Below are 11,509 nucleotides of genomic sequence, written 5' to 3' on the forward strand. Positions count from 1 at the left end.
GGAATGCATATCAAGTTAAATATGACAGAAACCACAGGTAAATTTTTATATTAAAAAATAGATGTCATTTGCCAATTCTTTTACAGGACACTTGTAATAATGTAACCATGATAAATATTTTTATGCAAAATTCTTAGAAGAAAAAAATTACCGTATGTTATTTTGGGTTCTTTTTCTGAGTAAATTTTGAATTTCAAAATATTTAGAATGAAATTATACATGTGAAAGCGTTTTTTTCATTTAAATCTGAGAATATTGATGAAAAAAAATCAATGGCAGTGATAGGATGTACTTTATGTACAGAAGTAAGAGTGAGTCACTGGATCAATACCATAACAATGTCTCACCTGATCTGCCAGCTACTAGACTCTCCTCTCCTCTCCTTTCTCTCTCTTTCTCTCTCTGATAAGTTAGGTTATAGACATTCAAGAAGTTTAGTTTGCATGAGTTGACTCGTTAGGGGAGGCAACTCAACACGAAATTACTATTAAGTCTGTCCCCCCAGAGATAGAAATGTATAGTCAGGAATATTAATGAAACCTAACTTAATGCATTGCAGAAATTATTGACAATGACATTTCAATAATCATCTCTATAATGCTAATTATGATTAGTGGGAGTGTGCAGGAGGAACAAATATAACTCATGGAATTTTACGTATTGAATTCGAAGCCCCATGAATGGTGTCCTGTTCTCTCAATCAATGATTCTAACATTTTAAGTAATAATGTATACGTGTGTAATTTTTTGAGACATTTCTAAATATTATTATACAGCATACTGCTGACGAATATTTCTGTTTTATTTTGGTTTTGTTTCTTGACACATTCTTAGATTCCATCTCTTGTCCACTCAGAGGTATATTTAATTGTTACTTGTTCAATGTGATTTTTCTATTGGCAGAGTTTAAAGTCCTTGTTTTGCTTTCCTTCCAATTTGGCATTTAGTTTCAACTGTTTATTTCAATTCCGAGATTTCAAAGACATTAAAGAGAAAGAAAAAAAGATTAGGACTGTTTCAAGATCTGGGTTGTTTGAAGAGAAATGCAATATTTATGTTGGCAGGAAAAATTGAAAAAAAAAGCATATTTAATGAAAGAAACAGTCTCATTCATTAAATTTAATTAAGTGAATATGATTTGTGCATTAATGCTAGACTTTGTGTTGGAGTTCAGTCATTAAAGAGAAGTGTGTTTTGAATTAGTCCCCATGTGATCAGAGAACCGTGACCAATGAGAAATTTGACGCAGACATGACACAGGCCGGTTCATTCAGTGTTACATTGACTGGTTCATACATAATGTTATACATTGGAATGGACTTGTGAATCATTCTGTACTGACTGGCCAAATTGTTCTAAGGATGAAGGGCCCTGTTCCACACGCTGACCCATCTAAATGTATGTATAGGCCGTCAATTCTGTATTGTACTTGTCAAAAATTGTCACTCCTCATTATTTGTTTAAGTCAATTAAGGTCACAGAGGTGGAAAATGTCTGTTGTCATTTCTGACAGGTCAGATGAAGGGTAAACCAAGGAATACTCATTTGGGTATGTCTGGGTATGATCATTTAATCTGTTGATGTTGTTGTAATCTTCTGGAACATTTACACCCCCAGTTCCTACTTACACATTTGAAATTCTGGTGGTATCCATCTCTGATAGAGTTGTAAACAGTTACTTTATTATAATATACATTCTCAGTAAGTTTATTTGGTTTATATTCTTTATGTTATACATTTGTGAGAAATGTGATCTTTCTTTGTTCCTAATTAACCAGCTTCATGTATTAATTAAGCCCATTCTTTTTTATTTACTTGAAAGTTTTGAGTGGTTGCAGTGACCAGTCTTTGAACTAATGAACTTTATTTTGATTTCCGACAAGGAAGTTTTTAAGATTTCTGAGAGTTTGTAATACATATGTTTCTATAGCTAAGTGTACCACCACTCCTCAGGAATGACACATCGCTGATATTTAACGTTTTGGATTCAAGTTTTATGTTTTGAAATGTTTACAAAAAATAGTAATCTCCATATAATGAGGTCCGGGAATGTCTGAGTGTATCCAGAAACAGATTCTGATGAAGAAGATAAAAAAAAAATGATTAGCATGAAGCCATTTGAGTTTGAGGGGTCTCTGTGAGCCACATTAAGCTGCGCTTGGCCTACTAGCTTCCTGTTGGCCTGATTTTCAGTGAGAGAAGAGCAGGCATGTGCGAGGAAAACATATCAGGAAAATATTTAGTATTTGATGAGTTTTAATCATTCTCTGGATAGACTCTGTCTACTGCAGTATAAAGCTGGGCATTTTGTATATTTTTGGGCTGTTTTCACTTTGGTGAGTAAATTTGTTGCTTAAAAGTAACTTGAAAATATCTTCCCTGTTCATTACAACTGAAATCTTCATGTTCCGTTTCTTAGAGGAAATTCAATTATATTTTTTTTCTAAATTGTATTAGAAAGAAACAATGATTGTCACATGGAATCTAGCAGTTTTTACTCAGTTGTATATTTATTGGATTATCTCAGAGCAAATTGGATTTCTCCAGATTTATGGAGACGGTAATCAGAAATGATTGATATACAGGCCCTCATGTTTACAGGGAAAATTCCATCATTTAGAGCTTGACAAAGCTTTAATCTGTTGCTTCATTTCTAAAAGAAATTCATGATTTGAATCTTCTATTTCTTGACCAAGTTACAATTGAATTTGTTTCTTTGGAGCTTATGTGGTTAAAAAAATTATTTTAAAAAAGGAGTAATTATGAAACTTATACTCTTTATTAATGTTCTTTTTTAATTAATAAATTCAATGACTAATGATTTTCTGGACTGTCTTGTGTGTATATACGACTGCCCTTAGCAATGTAAAGGCCGGTTTACACTATGCATCTTGACACATGCATCTAAACTCATGCTTCAATTTTGCCTCATGCATCTTCTTATTTACACTATGTGTCTAGATGCATGCATCTTAGAATATTTTGTAAAGATGAAATTTATCTACTAAAAAAAATAACAATACCTTCAAATTTCATTTCCAAATTTATTTTAGCTGAACAAATCAATCTTAATTTCCTTTTTATGATAATTCTTGGAAGATATAATTTATATTTATTCCAAAACAAAAACTCCTCTATATTATAATGATCAAATAAGTTTTTCTAATTGTAGTTTTAATCAATATTTTCGGTTTTTGTGTATCTTGGGAAGCTATTTTTGAAACTATATGAAAAAAATAAGGCTCATGATTCAATATCAACTCTGACCTTTCTTTTCATTGGTCAGTTCCATGCATCTTGAAGCATGGAATAGAACAAGTTCTATTCCATCGTTCAAGATGCAACACCCTTTTAATTTGACACAAGGGGCTTTTACACTATGAATCTTGGCACATGCATCCAAGATGCATGTGTGAGAGAGAGAAATACCATAGTGTAAAACCGGCCTTTAGATTTCATAAACATGATAAACTTATGATAAAGGAAGTCTTGGCTGTGACATCACACAGACATAAACACGGAATTTATTATGAGAATGTTTCAAGATATCGTTAACAGTTCACAAGGTCAGAGTTATAAACTCTACTTAATTACTGGTGTATTTTATGCTGGATATAAATGGGAACACTAAGTTGTCAGAGTGCATCATAAACTCTGGACTCCATTTTGTACATCTTCCTGTCTTTTTGCAGAGAACACATGCACCTGCAGTTATGCTGATTATGACAAGTTGACAAGAAGTTTACGAGTTTTTGAGATCAGAGACATTGTGTAGTTTGTTAGAGTAGAGTTCCCATACAGTGTATAGAGTTGAGGGGAAATGACCCCTTCTTGTGTGGTTTTACTGGTTTACAAGTTCACACGTAATGTTTTGACTCTGGGGACAATATGGAAACTTGATCCCCAAGGAGTCACATACTTTTTGAGGAAGAATATCTGAGAAAAAAAATTGAACAAGTTAAGGGAAATTTATCATTTCATTTGATATGAAGGGGGAAAAATTGGAGAGTGATTGATTTTATAGAGCAGGTACTGTAACTATGAGATAATGTCAAAAGTTTATGTATGATAAAGTCCATGATGAAGTTAGTTTTTTAAAGTAAGAAAAGTTTCCTTGATCAGATTGTCAGTTTAGAAATGAAATAGATGAAGCTAACAACGATCCATCTTAAAAACAAAACAAACAACAAACAATGCACATCAGTAAACAGGATATAAAACATTTACCCCTGGAAATTCCAGAGTTGGGATTAGGTCCCAAGGAGGAGTAAGCTTCCCCTGTTGATTGGTCACACCGGCTCAGAGCCGTAGGTATTGATCAGGTAGAACTCGGATTATGTCTTGTCAACCTGTGGAAGCTTGGTTAACTTTGTCATGTGAAGAAATTTTTTTGTGATTTCTCTGTTCGACTATTGATTTAAAATAACCACTGAGACCTGCTTCACAAGCTGTCTCGACACACCTCTAACCTCAGTCATTGATTCTAGACACTTGTTGCAGTCTACACTGATTTCAGTTCACATCAAGGTTGGTTTCTCTTTTTAAGTTTTAACACTTGAAGATTCAGTTATGAACCTTGTAGCATTCTTGTTGGGAACTCGCTTAGTTGATGACATAGAGAAGTCTTGAGAATCTAAGGACACATTCTAGATGGTATATGGAGAAATTATAGGAAATGCCATTACAGAGTTTATCTGTGTGTCAGAAGCATGCATTATCTGCTGCTGCCAGGCCTAATGTTTTTAGTGTCAATGAATCGAACTCAAAAAGCCATCTATGTAACAACTGCAGCGAGACTGATATAAAATTATATTGACTCAGAGGGAATGTGCTTCAATCCTTCCCACTCAGATTATTTCTTGGAGGGAAAAGCTTTGAATTTTACATCAGTTGACATAGATGTTTTCAGTGATCACTTTCTCAAATGTTACGCCTATGTAGTTCATATAAATTAAATGTTTTTCATTTATTACAGACAGTGAATCTTCATTGAATCAAGGAGGATCCAGTAACGACTCCAAGCGACCAGCATTAGGAAGCAGAGAGAACACGATCCGATCAGAAAGTGCCCTCACCCCAACCAGAGGGGACCGCTATTCTGAAAAAGTTCGCTCAGCCTCAGAAAATGGGGCATTCTTCACAAACATGCCAAAACTGGCCTCAACAGCGGATGTGGAATTTAAAGAGTGTACAAATACTCCATCATATTTAAAACTTAGTTGCGCTGTGAGTGGTTATGGGAGATATAGTCAGTACAGTTCATATAAATCTATAGAGAAACGCTCACCGTATTCTAGCTGTTCATCTTTACAATCGGATTACAAAATGCCGGTCACCAGAGTGACCTCTCCTATGAGAAGAACTTCTGCCTCTAACAGTACTCTAGAACTGGGCCTTATATGTCCCCAGCCCTTAGTGTATGATAATGGACTTGTTACAAATGGTGCATCAGGGAACGGACAGGGTGTGTTACCAGACGATCACTACCCCACGGGAGACAAACAACAGGTAAACATTACTGGAGTGGAAGGGGTGGGGGATGCACTATTGTCAAGGGTCATTGGTAATGTGATCATTTAGCTCACTTGAATCAGTTCAAGGAGTATCAGGAAATCATTGTAATAGTTACAGTCATAATTAAAAAATTTATAAATGTTAATGACTATTTACTATGAATTTGATTTTATGTTCAGAACTGTAGATACATCATCAGACTTCATAAGCTGGTATAAATAGATTTATTGGATTGTGTTTGTTGATCTAAATATACTTGTCATATATCATGAATATATAATGAAACTGTCCAAAATTTAATAATTCTTGAAGAATTATCTCATTCATTATAGTTAGTATTAATATCTGACAGAAGTGAAGAATCTGTTGTGCCATGTAAGACGTGAGTTATGACTCTCCTGGATCTATTTTTAGGATGGGGAATACTTCCTGAGACTTACCCAGCAGTGGGAGGACCGATTAATGTCCCACTGTCGTCAGATAGAGGGAGACCTAGAGAGTCCCAGCACCCCAGAGGACGGTAAGGAATGTGTTTGGGCTATAGGTCTACATACATCAAGTGTGTAGGTTTATTGTACCATAAGTTTGCATACATGTACAGTTGAACTTTGGTATCTCAAACACCGATAGCTCAAATATCATGGATATGTCAAAGTGATTTGGAAGTCCTGGCAATGATTTTTTTGTGGTGAATTTTACCCTCAGTGTCTTTTAAGAATTTTTAATTTTTTCTCTCGGTCCAATCAAGTTTGACATAAATTTAGATTGTATTTAAAAGTTCCAGTATTCCTTCTGGTAGTAGTTTATCATACTAATCATGCTAATGGAAGTCATTTATGATAGTGCTGGTCATGGAGGAGGAGAATTATATTTGTTCTAGGTTATAGTTAGAGCACTATACACATGATACAGGATTGTGCATTTCTATTTGGGATGAAGATCCTAGACTGAGTACTTCTGTGAAGGATAACAGGGCAAAACACATTAGAAACATGATGCTCAATAAACCATTACGACCCCTCCTCTACCATATCTACATACATACAGATGACTTGGATTAGGTCTTCCCCACCCTGTGTTATACACACTGCTCTGCAGCCCACCCTGTATTTGTACACAGACCTTCACATACAGAACTGATTCACAGACAAGAAATGGATACATTTTGAGTGCAGTTGTGATATGGCCCAGATATTTTTGTGATTTAATCATTTTATTTTTGTGCTTTGAGAGTTCAACTAAGTGCACAGCATCAACAGGATCATGTTTAGTGATTCATACATCAAGTATTTTTAGTACTAATGATAGCATGGCTGTAAAAAATATATAATTATACCCCACGCAACTAGTTGCGGGAGGTATAATGTTTTTGACCCGTCTGTCAGTCAGTCCGTCAGTCAGTCAGTCAGTCCTCTTTTTTTTGTCAGCGCAACTCCTCATAAACCACTGCACAGAATTTCGTCAAACTTTGCAGGTATTTAGGACACATTGTGTAGATGTGCATATTACCAGGAAATTCCGATTCCATTATTTTTTCCGGGAATTTCCGCACTTTTTAACTTAGGCATTTGGCCATACCTTGAATATAGAGATGAACAGTTTGTCAGCGCAACTCCTCATAAACCGCTGCACAGAATTTCGTCAAACTTTGCAGATATTTAAAACACAATGTGTAGATGTGCATATTACCAGGAAATTCCGATTCCATTATTTTTTCCAGGAATTTCCGCACTTTTTAACTTAGGCATTTGGCCATACCTTGAATATAGAGATGAACAGTTTGTCAGCGCAACTCCTCATAAACTGCTGCACAGAATTTCGTCAAACTTTGCAGGTATTTAGGACACAATGTGTAGATGTGCATATTCCCAAGAAATTCCGATTCAATTATTTTTTCCGGGACTTTCCCCACTTTTTAACTTAGGCATTTGGCCATACCTTTTATATAGAGATGAACAGTTTGTCAGCGCAACTCTTCATAAACCGCTGCACAGAATTTCGTCAAACTTTGCAGATATTTAGGACACAATATGTAGATGTGCATATTACCAGGAAATTCCGATTCCATTATTTTTTCCAGGACTTTCCGCACTAAATACTCAGGTTTTTGGCCATACCTTGAATATAGAGATGAACAGTTTGTCAGCGCAACTCCTCATAAACTGCTGCACAGAATTTCGTTAAACTTTGCAGATATTTAGGACACAATGTGTAGATGTGCCTATTACCAGGAAATTCCGATTCCATTATTTTTCCGGGACTTCCCCGCACTAAAAACTTGGGTTTTTGGCCATACCTTTTATATAGAGATGAACAGTTTGTCAGCGCAACTCCTCATAAATCGCTGCACAGAATTTCGTTAAACTTTGCAGATATTTAGGATACAATATGTAGATGTGCATATTACCAGGAAATTCCGATTCCTTTATTTTTCCGGGAATTTCCACACTTTCCAACTTAGACTTTTTGGCCATATTTTGAATATACAGATGAACAGTTTGTCAGCACTACTCCTCTTAAACTGTTGTACATAGTTTTGTCAACCTATGCAGATATTTAGGACATATTCCATTATTTTATCCCAAAGAGTTTTGCCTATTATTCAAGAAAATTTCTCCCCCTCCCCAACCACTTCAAATTAATGTTTGGATTGTATAATGCCAAGAAATTTTGATTCCATTATTTATCTAGAAACTTCATTCCACATTTAAATGTCCTCATATGCAAGACATTTTGATGTGAAGATTTTTTGCAATTATTGCCGTTTTTGATCTATACTATGTATTTAAAGTGCACTAGCTGTGCCTTTCATTATGTGTTTCACAGTAAGATTTTTGGGGAGCGTGGGGTATGTGGGCTAGCTCACTTTTTCTTTGATTGTCATTTAAAAACGGAACAGAATTAAGCAAGGAATTCACAAGATCTGTTTCGTGAATGTAAAGTATACGTACAAAGAGTCTATTTAAGTGAGGTGGGATCACTTGCGGGCTGTTGTTTTTGATTACATAATTTTGATTTTTATGTTCGCAGTTGATCATTTAAACAACAAAATGAATATTAGATTTTGTACTTTGATCAAACTGATATAGGCCCTTAAATATTATTATCTGATATTGATAATTTAAAAATATTCTAGAAACTGCTTATGTTTAAAGATTAACATGAAAAATCAGACTTCATACCTTTTGTAAATAAATTCAAAGACCATATTTCAAAGTCTTCAAAAATGAAATTTAGATAGGAATGTGTAAAATTGTGTGTTATTTTTAGAGACAGATTAGACTTTAACATTTGTCTAACAGCTGTCCCTTTTGTTTGACAGTGCGAGGTAAAATCCGAGCAGCTGTGGGTAAAGCTAATCTGCTGATCTCCCAGAAGTTTAAGCAGTTCCGGGAGCTGTGTGCTGAACACATGGTGAGTGATCTCCCCTGAAATAGTTGAAGCTTCTTCGAGAAGAGAGCATTCATATCCTCTTCTCTTACAAGTCTAGCAATAAAATTTCATTCAACATGTTCAGGTTTTGTCAATACTTAGTAATCAGATAATTTAATCCAAGTTCATTTAATACTCTGTTATTTGAAATAGGCACATGATCGTGAACAGATTCTTAATTTGTTATTGTGTAAAGACTATTTTGGAAAGCAAAAATCAGTTTTTCAGAATATTCCATCTCCCTTTTTTATACTGATAATAAAAAAAAATGTTTTGCTCAATGTATATGTCCACTTTTGTAGATTTTTTTTTTGGCATGGGAAAAGGCAAAAAATTCTTGGAGGAACAATTGCAAGTCATGTTCACCTTTATGAAATTTAAGAATAAAATGTAGGTATTGTTATATATTTATTGTAGAATCCCTCTGAGGATGGTAAGGTGTTGAAGTGGGCGGACCTACAGGGATTCTGGGATATGATTAAGATCCAGGCGGACAATATCGATGACCACTTTGCAGAGCTGGACCTGATGAGACAGAATGGGTGGAAGGAACTCGCAGTCCATGTAGGTCACAGTGTGCAGTCAAATCAACAATGAAAACTGCTAATATTGCATAAATATCTTGATTTTTTTCCTCACAAAAATAAATGCATAATCTGCAATCTAAGGGATTAATTTTTATGTATTATTTTATTGAAGAGCTTGTTTTGGATATTTATCAAAATTTTCTTTTTAAACATAAGAATATGCAACTTTTTTTCTCTCTGTTTTCCATGTCAGACCAATGATGTACTGTAGATTCCTTATTTTTCGCGAGTACCGGTACTTTTTATCGCGTATTGACTCTTTAGCGTCAGATCGCGAGAATTAAAATTCTCGAATGGACAGTTGATCAACACAATTAAAAATTGATTTCAGCACCTTAAAAATAAAAGCGAGTAATATTATTTCGCGAGTAATGCTTCACGCGAAATTACGCGGAAATTAATTCCTCGCGTATAATTAGGAATCTACAGTATTGTTCTGTTGAAAAAATAGGGATCAGTGTTGTTCAATTGAAGAATAGGGATCAAATATCCATATCAAGTTTTTGCACCTAATGCATTTGTTGATGTTTGAGTCGCTTAGAAGTGGATCAATATAGTTATTTAATAACATCTAGCATGTAGAGGATTATCTGATCAAGAGAAAATTGGGTCACAGTAATATAATTAGCTATTGATTTTCTACTCCATTAGAAATGGATAGTAGCAAAAGAACCATAAAACCACTAATAGAATGTATCAAATCTCCAACAGTATAAAAATAAACATTAATTTATACACATATATTTACCAGACTCTGAGTGGGGGATTATTTACATATTAAGGTCAGACATATTCCTGAAATCTCTTTAATATTAATATCTTTTTTAAAGTTCCCTCCTGTATATAGGCTGTTCCTATTTAAATGTGTTGAAGGATAAATTCAATGGGGATTTCTGAATGTACCGGTAATTGAGCAGTTGTATCAGTCTGATTACAGGCATAATGTATCATAAGATCTCTTGTCCAGGCATTTATGTTTGAGGTTTCAAGCCTTTTATATATAGAATAGAAATGTTTTCAAAACTATTTAGCAATTGTTATTTTTCACATAATCCCAAAAAAATTTCCACAGAAATAATTTTTTGAGTAGAGAAGATTTTTTTAATTTTAAATAGAGCATAAATTTATATACCAGTATCATTTTTGTTTAGATTCCTTAAAAATAAAGTACATATATATTGTATAAAAATAATGCATTCAGTAAAGTAGAACTCCATTATTATATTTACAGAAATGCTATAAATATAATTTTGTTTTGTAGTCAAGAGGAAGTTCTGTAAATTCAAGTCCAAAGTCTGGAAGTATATCACTGAGTAATGGTAGCACGCCTAGCGGAACACCGGGATCTCGAAGGAAAGCTCCCAAAGCAAAAGACACGCCAGATTCCTCACCAGAGAGAACAGAAAAAATGAGGGCAGCAGCAAAGGCACGTGAGGAGGCGCGCAAGAAAATGCTGGCGGATCGACGGGCAGCAATGAAACAGAAACAAAAACAGGAGGATGTGGAGATATTCTCCTGAAAACGGATGTTAATGTACGAAAATGTACAAGTCTGTCGAGGTGGTATTCAACTCCTCAAAGAAGTGGAAACAGACCTTATTTATTACTGAGCTGCCAAAGTGTCAAGTATTCTGAAGCAAGTACTGGTGCCATAGAAAAGGTGTTATGATTTCATTTTGATGTGAACTGAACAAATTCAAAAGGCCAAGAGAAAATTTCGGAAGATTTTTAATAGTGATATTGCACACTATTCCTGGCCAGCAAGTTCACTATATACTCCCTGTCTGAAAAAAGATTGGATTTTACTTGTATCTGATGTTGTTATGGCTTGGAAACTTTGTGGTTGATATCCAATGTGCAATATTTGTGAATTCCAAGGTTTCGCTGTGTGTATTGCATTGTTGACATCCTGGGGGAATTTGACCATCATGTATAAGTGGTCATGGGTATTTATGTCCTTTGTCGGGAACAACAGAT

General features: G+C 34.7%; 1 protein-coding gene across 1 annotated transcript; it reads left to right on the plus strand.

Annotated features, from left to right (window-relative positions):
- The first annotated feature begins 1,245 nt into the window (after positions 1 to 1,245).
- On the plus strand, positions 1,246 to 11,052 carry LOC134258240 (disks large-associated protein 4-like). The gene is made up of 6 exons (XM_062740775.1): positions 1,246 to 1,398; positions 4,976 to 5,508; positions 5,929 to 6,034; positions 8,837 to 8,928; positions 9,364 to 9,510; positions 10,795 to 11,052. The coding sequence occupies exons 1-6, from the start codon at positions 1,362 to 1,364 to the stop codon at positions 11,050 to 11,052; spliced, it is 1,173 nt and encodes a 390-aa protein (XP_062596759.1). The 5' UTR covers positions 1,246 to 1,361.
- The last annotated feature ends 457 nt before the right edge of the window (positions 11,053 to 11,509 follow it).

The sequence above is a fragment of the Saccostrea cucullata genome, unplaced genomic scaffold, assembly GCF_032062105.1.
Source record: "Saccostrea cucullata isolate Sc308-1 unplaced genomic scaffold, CSIRO_AGI_Scuc_v1 ctg16335, whole genome shotgun sequence".
Lineage (NCBI taxonomy): Eukaryota > Metazoa > Mollusca > Bivalvia > Ostreida > Ostreidae > Saccostrea > Saccostrea cuccullata.

Coding starts and splice junctions, on each gene's coding strand:
- LOC134258240 (XM_062740775.1), top strand. CDS start 1,362: ATGAAGGGCCCTGTTCCACACGCTGACCCATCTAAAT. Junction 5,509..5,928: donor CCACGGGAGACAAACAACAG/GTAAACATTACT, acceptor ATCTATTTTTAG/GATGGGGAATACTTCCTGAG. Junction 8,929..9,363: donor AGCTGTGTGCTGAACACATG/GTGAGTGATCTC, acceptor TATTTATTGTAG/AATCCCTCTGAGGATGGTAA.